At 41.2% G+C, this 23,989-nt stretch overlaps 1 protein-coding gene across 11 annotated transcripts in view; it reads left to right on the top strand.

Annotated features, from left to right (window-relative positions):
- LOC123516406 (UPF0565 protein C2orf69 homolog) overlaps nucleotides 1–23,989 on the top strand; it is a 268,076-nt gene that overhangs the window by 143,065 nt on the left and 101,022 nt on the right. The window contains exon 4 of one of the 11 annotated variants that reach the window (XM_045275671.1): nucleotides 5,069–5,345. The exons of the other annotated variants lie outside the window; for them this stretch is intronic. Coding sequence (XP_045131606.1) covers nucleotides 5,069–5,345 — 277 coding nt within the window. The remainder of the gene's footprint in view (nucleotides 1–5,068; nucleotides 5,346–23,989) is intronic. 11 annotated transcript variants of the gene reach the window in all.

Here is a 23,989-nt window from a genome sequence, read left to right as displayed (position 1 = left end):
TAATTATAAAAAAATATACTACAGTATCCGGTAATTTAGGGTATGAAGGCTTTGAAGATACAATTGTACTCCCAAAAGTTTTAGTTCCAACAAAATCAAATAAATAAATCCTGCACCACCCCCTTGAAATCCAAGTTGAACTGATCTCCTGTTTTTTTTTATTTATTTATTTATTTTTTATTTATTTATTTATTTATTTTTTTTTTTCTGGGGGTTGGAGGAGGGGGAGAATTCATATAAGTTGGACATTCACGTTTGCCAGACCAACCTTTCCCTCTATTAGTCCAGGTTAGCGAGGGCCAACAGTATTAGTAATACTGCCAGTAAGGAGAACTCAGCCTTGGTTTGCAGAGGCTCTTGACTGTTAAGATGCTCATGATTTCTTCCTCAAAGGTGTTTATATCTACCTCAGGATCCAAAATGGATGCTTCCAGTGAGAAATCTGCTGTTGGCGGTATGGCTTCTGTTGGGGAATCTTTCCACAGGCCAGGAATTTTTTTTATCAGGTTACAGACTTTCTGTTTAAGACCAGGGATGGGAAAACCTTTCTGCCATATGTTAGGCATATTAATGTTTGGAATGAGTGTTCTTTACAAGAACAGGTTGATCCATTTCCATCCCCTTTAAGTAATCTGTTGAATCATGTACTCTTTTTATTCAACTAGGGTAAATTAGATGGTTCAGGATACAGTTGCAGCCAGGTCAGCTATCTTTATAGTAGCTAAAATTAATGGGACTCCTGCTATTGAACATGAGGTTGTGTGTTTGTTTATGGGGTCAGTGACAAAACAGCACTCAAAATTACCTAGGGGTGAATTTACATGGGATCCTGATGTGCTATTAAATACTTTTGATGGTTGAATAAGCAATACCCAATTATCTCTTTAAAATTTAGCCAAAAAATTAACAAAGTACACGAGACTTACCGTAGGTCAGTTGAAGTGTACTTCTAATTTCTTTAGGCAAATCACCTTTGCTGGGGCGGAGATTTCACATGAGAGAGAGAGTGCGTCACGTGCTACCGGCAGACTTTAAAGTACGCGACATCCACGTGATGAACCAAGTAGGAAAGTAGAAACCTGTAGAGCTTAAGCTAGGGAAGGAGAGGAGGGCATGTGAAATCTCCGCCCCAGCAGAGGTGATTTGCCTCGAAAAATTAGAAGTGCACTTCAACTGACTTTAACCCTTAACTTCCGGCGGTCGTATATAAACGTTTGCGTCAGAACGTCCGAAGTGACGGATTCGTCCCAGTAATCAAGATTTTTCCGGCGTAATTTTAAGTCTCTCGCGCTCTCTTGAGGCGGATGGTGAGTAGAAGTATCTGGCATCTTTTACCACACAAGTGTTTCCACAAGAGCTCCTAATTTTAGAGGTAACTGAACTGTTTTCCCGTTTTATGGGCGACACTTGGCAACTCCGGTGACGCTGGGTAGAAAGGTCAGTGATAACAGCGAAGGATCGGGTCAGATTGTAAATCACCATGGAGCAAGGCAGAACCCTTTTACTTAGCAGTGGTTCTGAGCTAGAAGAAAGTGACAGTGAATATATAGAAGAAGAAACTGGGGAAAGTGAAGAGACTAGTAGTGAGGACACGGATGTAGAGCATCATTCACCTGCTTTCTCAGGAGAACAGACAGAGAGACAGAGACTCTTACACAGTATAAGTGACAGTGAAGGCAATAATGATGAAGAACAGACTCCAGATAATGTGTCAAGGACACAGAGTGTTTCTAGGAGACGCAGGCATGCGCGTGCTCCTCGCGTTCTGGGGAGACGATCAAGGGGGCGTGGCAGAGGTGGCGCGAGACCCCGACCTGTCTTTCAATGGAGGGAATTCAATGATGATTTTTCCCAGTTATGCCTGATTTATCTGTGTCTCCTGGCATAACAGCTGAATTCCCTCCTGTGCAACACAATTGTGACTATTTCATGGCGTTTCTCAGTGATGCTTTCTTGGACCATATAGTGAGTGAGAGCAACACTTTTCATGATGAAGAAACAGCAGATGATGATGATGTGCCCCATAGCTCTCACGAGAAAGAGTGGAAAAACATCACAAGAAATGAACTCCTGACGTTCATAGCCGTCACGCTTCTTATGAGTCATTCGAGAAAAGCTTTGAGGTAACTCATCTGAGTCACACACGCGGGCCTACACACATCAACACTTGTCAGAGAGAGAGAGAGAGAGAGAGAGAGAGAGAGAGAGATGAGAGTAATGCTTAATGCTTACACACACACACACACACACACACACACACACACAGAAATCAGTGATATATGACACACACACACACACACACACACACACACACACACACACACACTCAGAAATCAGTGATAATATGTCCTTCCTTCCACCCACACTCTCTCTCTCTCTCTCTCTCTCTCTCTCTCTCTCTCTCTCTCTCTCTCTCTCTCTCTCTCTCTCTCTCTCTCTCTCTCACACACACACAGAGAGAGAGAGAGAGAGAGAGAGAGAGAGAGAGAGAGAGAGAGAGAGAGAGCGTCGCTCTCCGGGCTGTTTCCTCTTGACTGGTCACACCGTGCCCGGAGGAGGAAACTTTGATAAGGCAATAACTAAACTCTCAGACGTCATATCGAGCTGGAAAGTACATCATTGTATTCAGAATAACACAGAGAAAATAATTATCAGTATTCAAACTGTGTTCTGACAATTTTAGGTGTACCATTTTTCCCGTCATTAGACAGGAAAAATATTTTAATCCCGGAAGTTAAGGGTTAAACGTCCTAGAAACTGTAAGGCACTTATTCCAGTCGAGTGCAACTCACAAGTGCTGGATGCCCTACCCACTGAGGCAAAGAAAGCTGATTTCAGACTAAAGGAAGTCGGCAAGGATATAACTAAGGCTGCCACTATCATTGTTAAATCACTTACTGTTCTGGACAAGTTTACTAATGAAGAGCACAATCAGGTTATTGGTCATGAGGTGGCTATGCTTAATGGGGCCTTGGGGTTGTTAGGGCATGCTAACTTTAAACTGAATATGAATAGACAGTATTTCCTCAAACGTGAGATAAACCAAAAGTATGCCCACTTATGCACTGATAAGACTCCTGTGACTGGCTTACTGTTTGGGGATGATCTTACTCAAGCTACCAAACAGATTGAGGAGGCTGAGAGGCTGAAAAACAAGTTTACCAACAAGAAGACTTCCCATTTTGGAGCTGAGCTCCAGGTCTTGGGAAGATTAGTGGTGGCAAGTAACAAGGTTTCTTTGGGAAGCCAGCTTTCCGGGGTATGTTAACCCAGTTTAAACCGTACGGTTTACACAAACCTGCCACCAGAGGGGACAGCCGCCCTTCTTATCTCAGAGGGAACTCCTCTTCAAAAAACTCAAGGGGCCGGGGACACTACAATCCCCGGCAGTAATTCAGGTAAGGCATAAATTTGAAGCGGGTCAGCTTCACAAGTTTATTGATGAGTGGTGCAAACTTACTAGTGATCCTTTCATTTTGGACATTGTTAAACATTACCATCTTGAGATCGATGAACAGAACATTACTCATTTATTTTTTGAGCAAGTGGAATACAGATTTAGTGATGAGGAGAAAGTTATTATGACTAATGAAATAGATAAATTGTTGAGCTTGAAGGTTATCAAGGAGACTCACAGACAGGTGTGCCAGATTATTTTGCCAGTTTTCTTGAGAAAGAAAAAAGAGGGTGGCTATAGGATGGTGCTTAATTTGAAGAAACTCAACAAATTCATGAATTACAACCATTTCAAAATGGAAAATTTTGAGCAGGCAATTAGGCTAATCAGTTCAGGTGCTTTCATGGCTTCTGTTGATCTGAAGCATGCTTATTATTCAGTCAAAATTGCAGAAGAGCAGCAAAAATATCTTTGTTTTGAATGGGCAGGGAAGATATACCAATTCACTTGCCTTCCTAATGGTGTTTCTGCAGGCCCTCGTCTTTTCACTAAACTTTTGAAGCCAGTTTTTTCTTTTTTGAGATTAAAAGGCTACACCATTACTTCCTTTATAGATGATATTCTTATGTGTAGCAACTCAGTTGAGGATTATGTTGCTTGTTTGAAGGATACTGTGGAGATTTTGCAAAATGTTGGGTTTTGTATTAATGTGGAAAAATCAGTTTTGGTGCCTACGAAATGCGTAGAATATCTTGGTAACATCATCGATTCTGATGCCATGACTGTCACACTCCCTGCTCGTAAAGTGGAGAAGATTGTGGAAAGTTGTTCATCCTTGGCCAGTAGAAATAAGGCAAAGATCAGAGAAGTAGCTCAGGTAATTGGCATGTTGGTGGCTGCCATTCCGGCCATTGAATTAGGTAAGCTTCATTACAGAATTTTAGAAAGGGCCAAAATTGTTGCATTAAAGGTGGAAAAGGGTAACTTTGACAAAGTTATGACTATCTCAAAGGAAATGAAAATGGAGCTGAGTTGGTGGATCTCTGAAGTAGGGACACAAGTTAGGAAAATTATTCGGCCTGCTCCTTCTGTTGAAGTTTTTACTGATGCCTCAGACTTAGGTTGGGGTGGTTGTGTATTAAAGCATTCCACCAATGGTAAATGGACATCAGAAGAAAGCTGCCTACACATTAATGCAAGGGAACTCAAGGCCATCTTGTTTACCCTTCAATCTTTTGCTTACTTGCTTAAAGGCTGCCATGTTAAAGTTATGTGTGATAATACCACAGCCATTGCTTATGTTAATGAGATGGGTGGAACTAAATCACTAGTGTGTAACTCTATCTGCATTGATATCTGGAATTGGTGTATTACCAATGACATCTGGATTACTTGTGCACACATACCAGGAAAGAAGAATGTGTTGGCGGGTACAGCTTCTCGTAATTTTAATGACAGACATGAATGGAAACTTAATTCAAAGATTTTTAAGGAGTTGTGTGTAGTTTTTGGAACTCCCTCCATTGACTTATTTGCTTCTCGCTTAAACAAGCAAATAGATTGCTTTTGCTCGTGGACTTCTGATCCAGAAGCAGAGCATGTGGATGCGTTCACATTAAATTGGGCCAGTTTCGATCTGATTTACCTTTTCCCATTTTCTCTTATTACTAGGTGTCTACAGAAAATGAGGGAGGAGAGAGCAAAGGGGTGGATTGTTGTTCCAATGTGGACTTCCCAACCTTGGATGGGCCCTCTTCTGCAAATGTTGGTCAAGGCCCCCAGGCTCATCACTCAGAAAACGAATGTACTACGACATCCCTCATCAGCGGAAGAACATCCGATTATGACCCACACCCAATTGATGGCATATCTTTTGTCAGGCAACAACTTAGAGGGAGAGGTGTATCGTCAGAAGGTACAGAGATTATCATGGCATCGTGGAGACCAGGTACGATGCGACAATATAGACCACACATTAACAGATGGTCATCATTTTGTGATAGATGGAATATCAATCCCTCTACTCCCTCTGTAACTAATGTTTTTAATTTTCTTTCGGAGACATTTCATAGAGGGGTGGGGTATGAGTCCGTTAACACGGCTTTAGGAATTATGTTGGAAGGATGTAGAGCTGGGAATCATCCACGTATCAATAGGTTTATGCGTGGTGTGTTTAACTTGAGACCCTCTTGCCCTAGGTATGCTGAAACTTGGGATGTGCGGCCAGTATTGCAGAAGCTGAGGTCCATGGGCCCATTACCAGACATGTCCTTGAAGTCTTTAACTTTGAAATTGGTGATGCTTATGGCATTGACTCAGTCTGAGAGAGTACAGACCTTACATTTATTATTGTATTACAATGCTATTGTTGACAACAATTCTGTATCTCTTTTGTTAGGGGGCAACATTAAGCAGTGCCGTCCTAAGTTTAATGTTAGAATGCTTAAGTTTCATGCTTATTTACCTGATTCTAGAATTATCACTCACTCACTTGGAGAATGTTAAGTATTGTGTAGTTCTGAGAGTACACCCACATGGCTTCAAAATCTCATGTGTAGCCTCTCCAGCAATGGCGGTGGGTTGCTGAAGTAAAATTATAGAAGTACATGAGACTTACCATAGGTCAGTTGAAATGTGCTTCGGATTTTGCAAAGCAAGCCACTGCTGCTGGAGAGAGCTTTCACATGCCCGCCACTCCCACCCTTCGGAAAGATGGGCTTTTGAATTTGGGGTTTAGCTTTCTGACAGGCATTTTAGGGACCTTGTGGCATGTGGGTGGCTCTCAGTTCTTTAAAGTCTGCTGGTACCTTGATCTTTGCGTATCTCTCATGTGAAAGCTCTCTCCAGCAGCGGTGGCTTCCTTCACAAAATCCGAAGCACATTTCAACTAACCTATGGTAAGTCTCATGTACTTCTATAATTTTACTTCGGCAAGATCATCGAACTGCTGGGCGGAAATTTCCCATGAGGATGTTGAGGATAAAGAGGAAAAAGAAATGCCCCACAAGAAACAGACTACAAGTATTATTAATGGAGTGAACTTGTACATGAGACAATCATACGAGTGCAGTATAAAAATAACTTACGTTGCATCCAAACTTAATCCAAGCTACAAACAACAGTGAAATATGGCATCAGTATATTAAAAGAATGGTAACATATCACATCCAACCTAAGTTAAAATAAATTAACTAAGAACATCAGGGCACTACAACACTTGAGTGCAACGACAACCAAAAAACAAAAGGGCCCCTGCTTATTCTAACACTGCATCCTGAAAAAGGTCAGAAGCAGCCACAATGTTCTTATTATAATATATGACAAAAGTAGACTCCCTAGATCAGCCCGCCTTTGCCATAATGCAAGCAACAGGTACCGCTGCCACCCCGGCTTTCGATGCTGCTGCTGGCTGCACACTACCAGCAGAGAACTTTGAGATGTCTATGCCTGACATGCAAAGCATAGTCCGGACCCAGCGGCGATAGTATCTTTGGCAACAGATTTATGGGGTTTTATGAAACTGATGCGGAGTCTGGCATCAGTGTACATCTCACCCTTTCTAAGTTCTTTAGTAGCATCAATGTACTTCAGTAAAGTGGTACAGACACATAATTTTGGGCCCTTAGGGTAATGATGGAATGTGACCCTGTTGATGTTAAAATTTGGTCTGGATTGTTTAAGAATGCCCCACCAACTGTACTGAAATGGAGTGTTCACTAATGAGCATGTCTTTGATCAACAATAGTTGTAAGGTTTGAATTCTGGCAGCTTGTGTTAAAGCCATCAACATAATCAATTTTAAAGTTAATTCTTTAAGAGTTAAAGCATGTAAGGGGAACATGGACCTTAATTTCTTTAAGACAGGTTGCACGTCCCATGTGTCAGTGTGCCTGGGTTTAGGAGTCCTAAGGTTGAAAACCCCTCTCATGAATCTGACAACCAAGGGGTGATTCCCTGCCCTGCAACCGTTCACCACAATGCCAAGAGAAGACAGGGTACCCCTTGCTGTGTTGAGACACTCATAACCCATACCCCTGTGAAAGGTTTCAGTTAAAAAATATACTATGTTACTTATAGTTGGAGTAGTGAGTTCGACATTCCATCTACCACAAAACTGCAACCACCTCTGGACATGTGGGCGGTATTGCCTCTCAGTGCCTGGTTTCCAGAAAGCAAGTATGATGTCTGCAGCCACCGCCGAAACTCCTCGTTTCTACAAGTTTCCCCTGATAGAAGGCATGCCATGAGCCTCGTGTTTGACATGATGGGATGTGGGTCTGTCGTGGACGGGTGGGTTATGACATTCCTCCTACTCGTTATCAAACGTGGGTAGTCTATTAACAACTTGAGCAGCAGGTAATGAAGTAGTCATGAACTTGGTGTTAATAACATTTCCTAGGTATTCAATGCATTGTGTGAGAGTGAGAACAGACTTCTCCACATTGACACGGAACCCCAACCTCTGCAACAATGAAATGGTAGCCTGAATCACCTTAAGGCAACCTGAATAAGATTACTGCAAATAAATGTGTCATCAATAAAGCTGGTGATAGAGTATCCTTCCTTCCTTAGAGTGGCATCAGTTTTGTGAAAAGCCGAGGACCCTCAGAAATGCCATTGGGGAGGCAGGTAAATTGATAGATAACACCCTGCCATGTAAAACATAAAAATCTTTGTTGCTCATCTGCGACTTTAACAGAAAAATAAGCATGCTTGAAATCAACAGATGCCAGAAAATCACCCTTATAGATAAGCCTAATGGCCTGTTCAAAATTTTCCATTTTAAAATGCTTATAGGGTATGTATTTGTTTAGTCTCTCTAAATTAAGGACCAGGCGAAATTCCCCGTTTTTCTTTTCTCTCAAGAAAATGGGTGAGATGACCTGCTGAGTTAGCTTGTGTGTAACTTTGATGACTTTAAGCTGTAAAAGTTTTTTATTTCATCAAAATTATCTCTTGTTGCATAGTGTTGAGCCTGTATTCCAAATGACTCAAAAATAAAGGATGAATACCATCAACATCAATATCAAGGTGACAATGTTCAACAATATCCAGTATAACAAGGTCACTGGTAATTTTACACCATTCATGCAGGAAACAGTGCAGTCTTCAAAACATGTACTTGCCTGTAATGTTACTGGGGCTGCCTGCTGCGGCCGCCCCGGCCCTTGGCGTTTTTTGGGTCCGCATCATGTTGAGCAGAAGGCTGTTGTGGAGAAGCCCTGGGGCCAAATCTCTGGCGTTTTTTGGGTCCGCATCATGTCGAGTAGAAGGCTGTTGTGGAGAAGCCCTGGGGCCAAACCTCTGTTGCCCGTAGAGGCGGAAACTGGCATAGAAACCCTTACCGGCAGACTTGTTCCAGTATCCACCAGGGCGTTTATCTGTGAACTTAAAAGGAAAGGCAGGCTTCTTCTGTGAGAACTTCGTCCGAAGTTTTTCAGCTTCCTCGATTTGTCTGGCAGACTGTGACACATCGTCACCAAATAGAAAGCGTGACATAGGCACCTTATCTGAGCACAGATGAGCATATTTATAGTTTATTTTGCATTTCATCACAAAATATCTGACCAAGTTGTTCCTATGATTTGCGTTGCCCAGCAATGCCAATGCACCATTGATCATGCTCACCTCATGTGCCACCTTGGAGTTACCTTCCTGCTCAGCCAAATCATCCAGCACCACTAAAGATTTGGTAATGATGGTTGAGGCCCGCAGGATGTCCTTAGTTACCTCCCTCAGACAGAAGTCAGCTTTTCTGGTGTCCAGCTTAAGGGCCTCCAACACCTGTGGATTGCATTCCACTGGTGCAAGAGCATGGCAGTTATTAGGCCTTTTAACAATCTCGTCCTCACAGATGGCCTTATAGTCCTCCTCTCTCAAACCATTATCAAAGAGAAAATTGACCATCTCAGCAACTCTGTGATCAATGTCAGCAGAAACTGTGTCAGTAGAGCCAAATGCCTTGGTGGCCTGAATTAAGGGACTGTCAGCAGTGGCGGCCGGCACCGACATGTCTTCATTATCACTCACTCTACCTGAGAAACCCAAAAAGGTGGCAGGAGAGCAAGAAGGCGACGGACCCTGGGCCCCCAGAATACTATCCCCGACAGGTGCCAGCGATAACCCGGCAGAGAGTGGCAGCCTCTGCCTGTCCACCTTCAAGGCCTCCACCTACCCCTGCAAGTTCGCCAAAGCATCCAACACAACTCACCAAGGGGGAGGCGCGGGAGAAGTGTGGCGGGAGCCACGTGTGTCATCAGCATTGTCTCGCAGCCTCACGGAATCACGCCGCCCACACGAGCGTTGAGATGAGTGATTCCTGCTACTGTCGGCGAACGTCAGTCCCAGGGACAGGAGAAGGCTCGCTGTAGGCACGTGAGGAAGGAGGGGAAGGTGACCTAGAGACAGAGGACGCTTCACCTGACTCCGACATGGCCACTGCACTGCAATAACAAAAACAAGCCTTAAGCTCGATAAATAGGCCCAGAACCAGCGGAACTGGTATAACATCCATACAACTCACCCCAAAAACCGGGTAACAAAGTTGAAGGCACTGTCGGCAGCGTGTGACGCACTCTCTCTCTCATGAGAAATTTCCGCCCAGCAGTTCAGTGATCTTGCCGAAGGAAAACTGGCAGGTTTACACATGGATTTGTCTGGGCATAGATTTCAAACCATTGATTATTTGAACATTCCTCATTAGCTCTGCACCCAACAGCGTAATATCATGCATGACTTATGGAGTTCTGATACCAAAACAAGTACAGGCAACCCCCTTTAACGAAGGTTCACACAACGAAATTTCGCTACAATGAAGGTTTCATTTTACTACCATCTGCTTGTTTAACGAACGCCAAACTCACTTTAACAAAGTTTTGTCCAGGTAATTTTTTCCAAGTTTGAAAGGCCCACCGTATCACGCAAGCCGATAGGCTTTTGAATACACCAGCACCTCTCATGGACAACATGCGCTCCACTCACTGCCCCTGTTCAAAACAATAACAGTGTCAGCAGCAGCTCATCTTCCCTCGCTCAATTTATCACCAAAACGCCCTGGAATGTTGCCTAGCATTGCTAAGAAGTCCACGACGTCTCTTACTCTCGAAGTGAAGCTGGTTATTATTCACAGACACAATAGCATTGCTCGCCACCATCTTGACTCCATCTACTGTCTCTACTATTTTCAAGTCAGCAGACTCTATCAAGAAGGCTGGTGAGAGCGTATCTTCCTTGCAAGCTAAAAGAACCACCTGAACTCGTGACTACAATGGATAAAATGGAAAGCCTTGTGGAAATGTGTTACATAAGTTTTGTATGTGATACAATGATGCGCCCTTTGTTTACATTCCACAGGTTGCCGGTTAGTGTCTTTCCGTTTACTCTCCCTCCCTTCATAAATTTAACCCCTTCGCGCCGGATGTTAAAAAAGCCCGCCTGTATGATATATGGGTGGTAGTGCCGCGCGCCCGAGCGTGGGAAACTCGTGCAAGCTTGTCATACTTGTCGTCTTTGTGTATTATGCTGCTATTTTTAGTCACTATATCGCCTTGAAGAGGAAAGTGGACGCTTCTCTCTTCAGAGAAAAAGAGAGAGAGAGAGAGTGACATTTGTTAATATTTTAGACACAAGCGGGACGCATGTAGCTTATCTTTGAGAGGAAGAGGGGAGGGGGAAGGAGAGGAAACGAGGGAGAGAGAGAGAGAGAGAGAGAGAGAGAGAGAGAGAGAGAGAGATTAGAAAATTTGTTGTTTTGTATTTGTGTGTGTGTGTATTTACCTAATTGTATTTACCTAATTGTAACATACGGAAAAGAGCTATGCTCGTACTGTCCCGTCTCCATATCTACTAATGTCCAGCTTTTCTTAAAATCATGAATATTCCTTGCGTTGACCACTTCCACGTCTAAACTATTCCATGCTTCCACCCTTCTATGAGGAAGCTATATTTTTCACATCTCTCCTATAAGTGGCCATTTTAGTTTTTCCCATGCCCTCTCGACATTCTTTCATTCCACATACACAGATCTTCCCTATCCATTTTTCCATGCCAATCATCACTCTGTATATTGCTATCAGGTCTCCCCTTTCTCTTCTGTTTTCCAGGGTCGGAAGTTGCATTCTGTTCAGTCTGTCTTCATAAGTCAAATCTCTTAAGTCAGGCACCATTTTTGTTGCAGCCCTCTGTACTTTCTCTAGTTTCCTTATGTGTTTCTTTAAGTTCGAGCCCACTGTATTGTTGCATATTCAAGCCTTGGTCTTATCATTGCAGTAATTATTTTCTTCATCATTTCTTCATCTAAATATACGAACGCCACTCTTATGTTCCTCAATAAGTTCAATACTTCTCCAATTATTTTGTTTATATGTCTCTCTGGCGATAGGTCATTGGTAATTGTCACCCCAAGGTCTTTTCTTCATGACTGGTTTTATGTCTTCATTTCCTATCTTGTACATACTCCTGATTCTTCTTTCACTCTTGCCAAACTCTAATTTCTTGCATTTTGTCGTGTTGAACTCCATTTGCCATGTACAGCTCCATTTCCATATTCTGTCCAAGTCTTCCTGGAGTAGTTCGCAATCTTTGTCACATCTCACTTTTCTTAACAATTTTGCATCGTCTGCAAATAGGCTCACATAACTGGACACCCCATCCACCATGTCATTTATGTAGACCGAAACATTACTGGTGCCAACACTGATCCCTGTGGAACTCCACTCTCCACCAAGCCCCATTCTGATGGTCTGTCCTTAATTATTGTTCTCATTTCTCTTCCTACCAAAAGTCTTCCATCCATTTTAGTAAACTGCCATGCACTCCTCCTACCATTTCAAGTTTCCAGATCAGTCTCTGGTGTGGTACCTTATCAAAGGCCTTTTTAAATCCAGATATATTCCATCAGCCCAACCATCTCTTTCCTGTATTACATCTATCACCCTCGAATAGTAACATATCAGGTTTGTCGTGCATGAACGCCCTTTTCTAAAACCAAATTGACACTCACAAAGTATGTCATTTTTCTCCAAGAAGTCTGTCCATCTATTCTTCACCACCCTCTCACACATCTTAGCTACCACACTTGTAAGTGACACTGGTCTATAGTTCAATGGGTCTCTCTTGTTACCTGATTTATAAATTGGGACAATGTTAGCTCTTTTCCAGTCTTGGGGCACTACACCTTCCCTTAATGAGGCATCAATTACTTCACAAACTTTTTCTGCCAGTTGCTCCCTGCATTCTCTTAAAATCCATCCTGATACCCCATCAGGTCCCACAGCTTTTCTCACTTCTAAACTCCCCATCATATTCTTGATCTCCTCCACAGTTACTTGAAACTCCTTCATAATCCCTTTCTGTTCCATTACCAGTGGTTTGTCAAAAGCAGTCTCCTTTGTGAATACCTTCCGAAAGCATCCATTCATAGCCTCTGCCATTTCCTGGGATCCTCACTGCATACTCCATTTACTTCTAAACTTTCAATACTTTCTCTATTTTTGATGTTGTTGTTCACATGTCTGTAAAAAAGCCTTGGTTGGTCTTTACATTTATCAATTATATCCTTTTCTTGTTTCTTTCTTTCTTCTCTTCTAATCAACACATATTCATTTCTTGCTCTTTTGTAACTTTCCCACTGCTTAATCCGTCTTTTCCTTCTCCACCTCTTCCATGCATCCTCTTTTCTTGTTCTAGCCTTTTCACATCTATCGTTAAACCAGTCCTGCTTTCCAACTTCTCTATGTTGTCTTATTGGTACAAATTTTTCTCACCTTCTTTGTATATTTTTATAAATTCCTTCCACTTTTCATTTGCTCCCTTAGCACTCTTGAATTTCATCCAATTTGTCTCTTGAAAGAATTTCTTTAGGTTTCCAAAATCTGTCTTGGCATAATTCCATCTTCCCACTTTATATTCTTCATTTCTTCTAGATTTCTCTTCATCTATCACCTTGAACTCCAAAACTGCATGATCACTCTTTGCTAAAGGGCACTCCACCCTCATCTCCTCAATGACCATTGGCTCTGTACTAAAGACCAAGTCCAGTCTTGACGATGCTCCCTCTCCTCCAAACCTAGTATCTTCTTTGACCCACTGAGTTAACACATTTTCCATTGCCAGTGTCAATAGTGTATTTCCCCATGTTGTCTCTGATCCTTCCATTGACCAGTCCTCCCAACACACCTCTTTACAATTAAAATCTCCCATCATTATAGTTCGTTCACAGCCACCCAACATTTCTTCCAGACATGTTCCTGTATCACTTATCATTTCTTCATATTCCTGTACTGACCATGCATTTGTCTTAGGTGGTACGTACACCACTATGTAGTGCCTCTTTTTCCTTCATTAGTTTCTGCTCTGATCTTTAGCACTTCTGCCTTTCCCATACCTTCTTTCACTTGATCCACCTTTATATCTTTTTAACCAGCAACATCACTCCTCCTCCCATCTTACCTACTCTATTTCTTTTCCAAACATTATATTTCCTTCTCCAACCATCATCAGGTCTTCTCCCTCTCTCAGTTTTGTTTCAGTAAGACCCACAATATCTGGGTTCTTGTCCCTCAAGTAATCGTTGAGTTCTAAAATCCCGATATCACTCCATTTATGTTGGAATACATTACATTCGCTCATACGTAAGTTTCTTTAGTCCTTTCTTGCTGTACTTTTCTGGGTTATGAACCACTTCCTCAGTCTCATATCCAAGATTCTCCAGAAAACTCTTTCTTCTCCTCTTCTGTCCTCTCTTCATTTTTTTCAAAGCCTCCTTTCTCAACTCATTTAACATTTCTCTTTCCTTTTCACCGAGATCTCTTCTCAACCAAATCTTGCTTGTTGTTTCCTGCTGGGCTAGCCTCCATGACTTCTCCACCAATTCATCTACATCCTTTTGTGACTTAAGTTTGATTCTTATTGGCCTCATACCTTCTCCTGTGAACTTTCCAATTCTATGGAAGTCCTCTATTTCTTGTACTAGGTCTTTTCCTCCTCCTGCACCACATTAATGATATTATTTATCACCTTTTTTATGTTTTTCTCTCTCTCCATTTTACTTGGTGTCTATGTGTATATGTGTATATGTGTATTTACCTAATTGTATTTACCTAATTGTAACATACGGGAAAAGAGCTATGCTCGTTGTCCCGTCTCCATATCTACTAATGTCCAGCTTTTTCTTAAAATCATGAATATTCCTTGCGTTGACCACTTCCACTTCTAAACTATTCCATGCTTCCACCCTTCTATGAGGGAAGCTATATTTTTCACATCTCTCCTATAAGTGGCCATTTTAGTTTTTTCCCATGCCCTCTCGACATTCTTTCATTCCACATACACAGATCTTCCCTATCCATTTTTCCATGCCAATCATCACTCTGTATATTGCTATCAGGTCTCCCTTTCTCTTCTGTTTTCCAGGGTCGGAAGTTGCATTCTGTTCAGTCTGTCTTCATAAGTCAAATCTCTTAAGTCAGGCACCATTTTTGTTGCAGCCCTCTGTACTTTCTCTAGTTTCCTTATGTGTTTCTTTAAGTTCGAGCCCACTGTATTGTTGCATATTCAAGCCTCGGTCTTATCATTGCAGTAATTATTTTCTTCATCATTTCTTCATCTAAATATCTGAACGCCACTCTTATGTTCCTCAATAAGTTCAATACTTCTCCAATTATTTTGTTTATATGTCTCTCTGGCGATAGGTCATTGGTAATTGTCACCCCAAGGTCTTTTTCTTCATGACTGGTTTTATGTCTTCATTTCCTATCTTGTACATACTCCTGATTCTTCTTTCACTCTTGCCAAACTCTAATTTCTTGCATTTTGTCGTGTTGAACTCCATTTGCCATGTACAGCTCCATTTCCATATTCTGTCCAAGTCTTCCTGGAGTAGTTCGCAATCTTTGTCACATCTCACTTTTCTTAACAATTTTGCATCGTCTGCAAATAGGCTCACATAACTGGACACCCCATCCACCATGTCATTTATGTGAACATTACTGGTGCCAACACTGATCCCTGTGGAACTCCACTCTCCACCAAGCCCCATTCTGATGGTCTGTCCTTAATTATTGTTCTCATTTCTCTTCCTACCAAAAAGTCTTCCATCCATTTTAGTAAACTGCCATGCACTCCTCCTACCATTTCAAGTTTCCAGATCAGTCTCCGGTGTGGTACCTTATCAAAGGCCTTTTTTAAATCCAGATATATTCCATCAGCCCAACCATCTCTTTCCTGTATTACATCTATCACCCTCGAATAGTAACATATCAGGTTTGTCGTGCATGAACGCCCTTTTCTAAAACCAAATTGACACTCACAAAGTATGTCATTTTCTCCAAGAAGTCTGTCCATCTATTCTTCACCACCCTCTCACACATCTTAGCTACCACACTTGTAAGTGACACTGGTCTATAGTTCAATGGGTCTCTCTTGTTACCTGATTTATAAATTGGGACAATGTTAGCTCTTTTCCAGTCTTGGGGCACTACACCTTCCCTTAATGAGGCATCAATTACTTCACAAACTTTTTCTGCCAGTTGCTCCTGCATTCTCTTAAAATCCATCCTGATACCCCATCAGGTCCCACAGCTTTTCTCACTTCTAAACTCCCCATCATATTCTTGATCTCCTCCACAGTTACTTGAAACTCCTTCATAATCCCTTTCTGTTCCATTACCAGTGGTTTGTCAAAAGCAGTCTCCTTTGTGAATACCTTCCGAAAGCATCCATTCATAGCCTCTGCCATTTCCTGGGATCCTCACTGCATACTCCATTTACTTCTAAACTTTCAATACTTTCTCTATTTTTGATGTTGTTGTTCACATGTCTGTAAAAAGCCTTGGTTGGTCTTTACATTTATCAATTATATCCTTTTCTTGTTTCTTTCTTTCTTCTCTTCTAATCAACACATATTCATTTCTTGCTCTTTTGTAACTTTCCCACTGCTTAATCCGTCTTTTCCTTCTCCACCTCTTCCATGCATCCTCTTTTCTTGTTCTAGCCTTTTCACATCTATCGTTAAACCAGTCCTGCTTTCCAACTTCTCTATGTTGTCTTATTGGTACAAATTTTTCTCACCTTCTTTGTATATTTTTATAAATTCCTTCCACTTTTCATTTGCTCCTTAGCACTCTTGAATTTCATCCAATTTGTCTCTTGAAAGAATTTCTTTAGGTTTCCAAAATCTGTCTTGGCATAATTCCATCTTCCCACTTTATATTCTTCATTTCTTCTAGATTTCTCTTCATCTATCACCTTGAACTCCAAAACTGCATGATCACTCTTTGCTAAAGGGCACTCCACCCTCATCTCCTCAATGACCATTGGCTCTGTACTAAAGACCAAGTCCAGTCTTGACGATGCTCCCTCTCCTCCAAACCTAGTATCTTCTTTGACCCACTGAGTTAACACATTTTCCATTGCCAGTGTCAATAGTGTATTTCCCCATGTTGTCTCTGATCCTTCCATTGACCAGTCCTCCCAACACACCTCTTTACAATTAAAATCTCCCATCATTATAGTTCGTTCACAGCCACCCAACATTTCTTCCAGACATGTTCCTGTATCACTTATCATTTCTTCATATTCCTGTACTGACCATGCATTTGTCTTAGGTGGTACGTACACCACTATGTAGTGCCTCTTTTTCCTTCATTAGTTTCTGCTCTGATCTTTAGCACTTCTGCCTTTCCCATACCTTCTTTCACTTGATCCACCTTTATATCTTTTTAACCAGCAACATCACTCCTCCTCCCATCTTACCTACTCTATTTCTTTTCCAAACATTATATTTCCTTCTCCAACCATCATCAGGTCTTCTCCCTCTCTCAGTTTTGTTTCAGTAAGACCCACAATATCTGGGTTCTTGTCCCTCAAGTAATCGTTGAGTTCTAAAATCCCGATATCACTCCATTTATGTTGGAATACATTACATTCCGCTCATATGTAAGTTTCTTTAGTCCTTTCTTGCTGTACTTTTCTGGGTTATGAACCACTTCCTCAGTCTCATATCCAAGATTCTCCAGAAAAACTCTTTCTTCTCCTCTTCTGTCCTCTCTTCATTTTTTTCAAAGCCTCCTTTCTCAACTCATTTAACATTTCTCTTTCCTTTTCACCGAGATCTCTTCTCAACCAAATCTTCCTTGTTGTTTCCTGCTGGGCTAGCCTCCATGACTTCTCCACCAATTCATCTACATCCTTTTGTGACTTAAGTTTGATTCTTATTGGCCTCATACCTTCTCCTGTGAACTTTCCAATTCTATGGAAGTCCTCTATTTCTTGTACTAGGTCTTTTCCTCCTCCTGCACCACATTAATGATATTATTTATCACCTTTTTATGTTTTTCTCTCTCCATTTTACTTGGTGTCTTATCCTCCTCCACACCAAATATCACCACACATCTCTTTTGTCTACAGTTTCCCTCACCAATGTCTCATTTGACTTAATAACCTTCACCACTTTCTCAGCAATCTTCTCTTCTATGATCTGTTGATCTATAATTTCAGCAAGGCCCAAAGTTTTCTCCCCAGACTCTTTGATTTCCTTTTCCAGACTTGCAACTTTGTAATTTACCTCCTTTCTTTCCACTTCCTGACTTTTTTTCCATTCAGCCTGCTTCTCCATCACTTTTCCTAGAGATTCTCCACATTTGTCGCAATTCACTTGTGTGTGTATATGTGTGTGTTTTCACGAATGTTACAAGGTGGGGACGCATGTAACTTATCTTTCGAGAGGGAGAGGGGGAGGGAGGGAAGGGAGATGGGGAGGGAGGAAAGAGAGATGGGGAGAGAGAGAGAGAGAGAGAGAGAGAGAGAGAGAGAGAGAGAGAGAGAGAGAGAGAGAGAGAGAGAGAGAGAGATGGGAACAGTCTATGCCATTGGGTAATTTTAGACACAAGGCAGGACGCATGTAGCTTATCTTTAGTGATTGGTGGAGACAAGGATGGTGGGAGGAGCACTAGGATTTCAAGGACAGCATACGACGTGTGTAGTTGGTATCCAACACACTATACGGGACAACTGAACTGAAGAAAGCTCAGAAAAGAAATATGACGTCTACGTAGGCGTCACCGTATTTGCTACTGGGGCTTCATGACGCCTACATAGGCGTCACCATATTGAAGGGGTTAAGATCATCAACATTATAAAGTTACGTACATACATACATTAGTGCACATTATAATGACTTAAATTAAACTGCCTAATTGTTTAACTTAAAAACTTTTACTTTCATTAAACCTTTCACTGTACTATGATGCACTCTTGCTTTGTTTACTCTCAATGGAAGTTCAAGTCTGGCGTTAAACTTGTTATAATCGGTTTGCTTAACAAAGTTTTGATTAACGAAGGTGTTTTTAGGAACGTAACCCCTTCATTAAGCGTGGCTTGCCTGTACTTGATAGATGTTTTCGGGACTTAGACATGTGACTGTTCATCAGTGGCTACTTGATGGAGTTGGTGTTTGTTGTGGTATTTTCTACATGGTGGTTCTCTAGGATTGCTTTATCTGCACTGTGGCCACTCAATGGGGCACAGAGGACGTAGCAGCCTTGTATGAGTTTTTCTGCTCAATGAGATGTGGACAGAGCTTAATAGTGCAGTGTGCAAAGACAATTAATGTGATGTCACCCACAGATGATAGTTTGATTGTTGGCATCTCATTTACTCCAATAAAAACCTCTCCAGAGCGGTACGTGATATTGGAATTTATTTTTATTTTCCTTTTAGATATACGTATCCTGTCTCATTTTGTATGTCTTTTATGAAATAACCTTCAATCAATTGTTCTGTTGGCATGCCGGTTATCATCTCTTCCCCATAGGCCTATATTTACTTGGTCATCAGCTTTTTTTCATGATGGCGAGCAAGTGATTGAGACACACCTTTACAGATCTGGCCACCTAGCAAAACTGTTTGTCACCCAGTTGTGGAGATGATCTTTCTCCCTATGATTCTATCCTTTCTCAGCCTCTGGAGCAGGAGGATAATTCTGCACTTCAGTAGTGAAGAGTATTTTAACAGTCTTAGTTGCAATTTGGTTAAGAAGGTGAGCAGGTACTCAGTGTTTCTGAGGAACAGTGACACCATTGGTGACAAGGAGGCTGATGTGGATAATGTAACCCCACCTGTTATATAACAGGGGTAGTCACATGGTGCATCTGGTGGGGCTGTGAGAAATTAATATATTAGAGTAAGGAGAGAGGAAAAAAGAAACTTTGAGAAAGACTAACCCAAACTTTTCCACAAATTCATAAGTAGCAAAACAAAGAACAAGAAAACAATAGAAAAAACCATTAAAAGAGGGAAGACATACCAAACAAAGAAGGAAATATGTTAAATAATGAATGAGAGCTTCAAAACGGTGTTCATTGCAAAAGAAGATTTCACAGAAACTAATAGGACATTGCATTGCCAAGGATTACAGGAAATCACAGTCCACAAGGAGGATACTGGAACAGAGATGGATGGCTAGACAAAGTATACCTTGATATCAAAAAGGCTTTTGATAAAGTCCCTCATGGAAGATTACTTTGGAAACCACAGAGCATAGGAGGACTGCAAGGGACTTGCTAGAATGGACAAGAGATTATTTGAAGTATAGGGAAATGAGAACTGTGATCAGAGATACATACTCATCTTGGGGTAAAGTAACTAGCGGAGTGCCACAAGGGTCAGTGTTAACCCCCATTATGTTTCAAATTTATGTAAATGACATTCACATTGGGGTAAATAGTTATATAAATTTATTTGCTGATAATGCAAAACTGCTAAGAGTTTTAAAAACCAGAGAGGACTGTCTGCTATTGCAGGAAGATATAAACAAGACCTATGAGTGGAGCAGGAAGTGGAAGTTAGAGTTTAATGCCAAGAAATGTCACATAATGGAACTAAGAAAGAGTAACAGAAGACTGGTATGGAACTGTCTGATGGGAGAGGAACAAATAATGAAGACTAAAGAGGAAAAAGATCTGGGAGTGATCATATAGAAAAATCTGAGCTACAAAAAGCACATAAGAAAGATATTTGAACTATCATATAAAGTGTTGAATAATATAAGAGTGGCATTTCAGTACATGGACAAAGATATGATGAAAAAAAACATCACAAGCATGATATGCCCAAGGCTGGAATATACAGCAGTGGTGTGGTCTTCAAGCTCTAAAAACGATATAAGAAAATTGGAAAGGATACAGAAGATTGCTACAAAGATTGTGCCAGAATTAAAGCCCCTAACATATGAAGAATGACTGAAGGAAATGGAACTGCCAACCTTACAAGATAGAAGAGAACATGGTGACCTAATAGCAATGTATAAGATAGTCAATGGCATTGAAAAGATAGACAAAGAAGACCTGGTGCTGGTGACCAAAGAAGCTAGGACAAGAGGAAGTGTAAAGATTAGGATGAGGTAGTGTGTGAAGGATATTGGAAAATACAGTTTTCCACATAGAACTGTGGAAAAGTGGAATGCATTGAGTGATGAAGTTATTACAGCACATAATGTCAAGCAGTTAATTACGGGGGGCATATATGTATGATGGGGCACATCACCTCGCCTACCCTATGGTGCCAATCCAGGCAGTTACGCCTTGCAAGTCTCCATGCAGGCTCCCTTCTTATGCCAAGAAACTCCCAACAAGAGGCATCGACTTTCTGTAGCCATGATTTCTGTGGACGTCCCCTTGGCCTCCTCCATGTTGGGTTATTCCTTTCGGAGACAACCTGATATGCAGGATCGGCTTCCGGGTAGCATACCACATGCCCATATAGTCGCAGTTGGCACTGACGGACTATGCTGGTAATCAGCCTCAAATCAGTCTCACAGAGCAATTGCTGATTTGACATAAAGTCATACCAGCAGTACCCATGATCCTGCAAAGGTATCTAGTACCAAAGACATCAATTCGCCTCTTCAGATTGGTGTTCAGCCTCCATGTCTCACAACCGTAGAGTAAGACAGGGATCACCAGTGACTGAAAGATCTGAATCTTCAATCCATTTGTACAGGTACCGACAACACCAAATACTCATATTAAGCCAATCTGCCGTACAATTCCCTGACTCAACCTACCATCGTTACACACTACACTACCAAGGTATGCAAAATTTTCTGATATCTCAATCTCCTCACCACACACATGGACAGATTGTACTGTTTTATCCAGTTAGTCTCCAAACACCTGAACCTTGGTCTTGGGCCAGGAAACTTGGAGTCCCACAGGCTTTGCCTCCTTGTGCAGTGCCTCAAGAGCTATTACCAGAACCTCCAGTGACTCAGCATAGATTACTGCATCATCGGCAAAAACAAGATCTGTAATAGCAGTATTACCGACAGATATTCCACAATGACATTAGTCTACAACTCTGCTTAGTACCCAGTCCATGCAAGTTTTGAAAAGAAATAAAGCAAGCACACATCCCTGCCTCATTCCCGTAATCACAGGAAAGAAGGTGGAGACACCCCGTAAACACTTACAAAATGCATAGAAACAGGAACAAGAAGAGAAAAAAGTTATATTTTTAGAGGTAGTAAGGACACAAATTCAGGAAACGACAAAGGACACTGTTATACAAGTAATTCAGGAGAAAGATCTAGTGAAGGATACAGTTGATAAAAGGAAATGTATCTTAATTTTTGGGATGAAGGAAAAAAAAAATCCAAACAAATTAGTGAGAGTGAGAAGAGAGAGAATTGGCGAAAACTATTATCAAACAAGTCCAGGACAGCACACAGGAGTTGGACCAAGTAAAGGAAGTGATTAGGTTGGGAAGATTTAGTGAAGGGGGAAAGAGACCAATGAAAGTGAGAATGAGATCGCAGGTGGCAGTGAAGGAAATTATGACAAGAAAAGGGAAACTGACTGATGATACTGAATTTAAGGATATATGGATAAAAAGAGATATGAACCTGGAAGAGAGGGAGAAGGAAAAAGTGCTAAGAAATGAAGCTAAAGAAAAAAATGAGAAACGGATGGAGATCGAGAAAAGAATTTCTACTGGAGGGTTCTAGATATGAGACTAAAGAAGTGGTATCTTCAGAAGAAGGAGGAGGTCATGGAAAGGAAAGAAATTAAGAGTGACTTATACTAATATAGATGGGTTGTTATCCAGTTTATTGGAGGTTAGAGATTATTTGAAAGAAAAAAAAAACATGTAATGTACATCGTTGAAACAAAACTAAGAGAGCAGATCCATGTCAACTTTAAAGAGGAGGGATATAATAGCTGGAGGAGAGACAGGAAGGATAAAGGGAGAGGAGGAGTGCTAATAATGTTTCATGATGATATATGTGTGGAGAAGTGCAATATGGTCATGGTATGGTGAAAGTAATGGGAGTAACAATCAAAATAGAGGAGTTGAAAAAAAAGAAAATCATAGTTATGTATGTCACCTAAGTCAAATACATGGGGAACTGAGGAAATAAAGGATATGCAAAGAGAGGTGATTAAGTGCTTATAAAATATGATAAGAGATGGAAGAATACCATTAGTAGGAGACTTTAATTGTAAAAGAGTAAACTGCAGAGAGATGGAAATGATGGGCGAGGAGGTGTTACAGTTGACTATGGTAAATACAATGAATCAGTGGGTGGAAGAATTAAAATGGTACAGGGGGGAAAAAGAAGAATCATTGTTGCTTGGCCAGGTATTCATAAAAAAGCCAGAGCCTCCTCCAGCATACAACACCGTAGTCCAATGGGAAAAAGTTATCATGTAACATTAGTGTTGGAAATGCAGGAAGAGAGTAGGATAAGATGCAGAGAAGACTACAAAAATGAGAGATTAAATTATGCAACAATATATTTTGAAAAGTTAAGAAAATTTTCTGCTGATATTGAATGGAGGAACTTTATGAATGAAAGGACAATACAGGAAAAATATGAATTATTCCAACAGAAATATAACAAAGGAGCGAAGAAATATGTACCTTTTTTTTTTATGTAGGAAAGAGGGCCAGCCAAGGGCAAGAAAGAAAAAAAAAAGGCCCACTTGAATGTTGGTCCTCTAGAAGACAAGTAAAGAGTTAGCCAAAATTAGGGTGCAAATGTCTTGATACTTTGCTCTTAAAAGACGTCAAGTCATAGGAAGACAGAAATACAGAGGCAGGTAGAGAGTTCCATAGTTTACCAGAGAAAGGTATGAATGATTGAGAATACTGATTAATTCTTGCATTAGAGAGTTGGACAGAAAAGGGATGAGAGGAAGAAGAAAGCCTTGTCCAGCAAGTTTGCAGGAGGAGGGGAGGCATGCAGTTAGCAAGATCAGTAGAACAGTTAGCATGAAAATAGCAATAAAAGATAGAAAGAGATGCAACATTTTAGCAGTGAGAGAGAGGCTGAAGACAGTCAGTCACAGGAGGAGAGTTGATGAGACGAAAAGCTTTTGATTCCACCTTATCTAATAAAACTGTGTGAGTGGAGCCGCCCCCCCCCCCAAACATGCGAAGAGTATTCCATATAGGGGCGGATAAGCTCCTTGTACTGAGTTAGCAAATGGAGGGGAGAGAAAAACTGATGGAAACACCTCAGAACACTTAACTTCATAGCAGCTGTTTTAGCAAGAGATAAAATGTGAAGTTTCTAGTTAAGATTATGAGTAAAGG

The sequence above is a fragment of the Portunus trituberculatus genome, chromosome 41 (genome assembly GCF_017591435.1).
Source record: "Portunus trituberculatus isolate SZX2019 chromosome 41, ASM1759143v1, whole genome shotgun sequence".
In the NCBI taxonomy this organism is placed as follows: Eukaryota; Metazoa; Arthropoda; class Malacostraca; order Decapoda; family Portunidae; genus Portunus; species Portunus trituberculatus.
The sequence above is the reverse complement of the archived record's forward strand: the minus strand, read 5'-3'. Positions and strand labels throughout refer to the sequence as shown.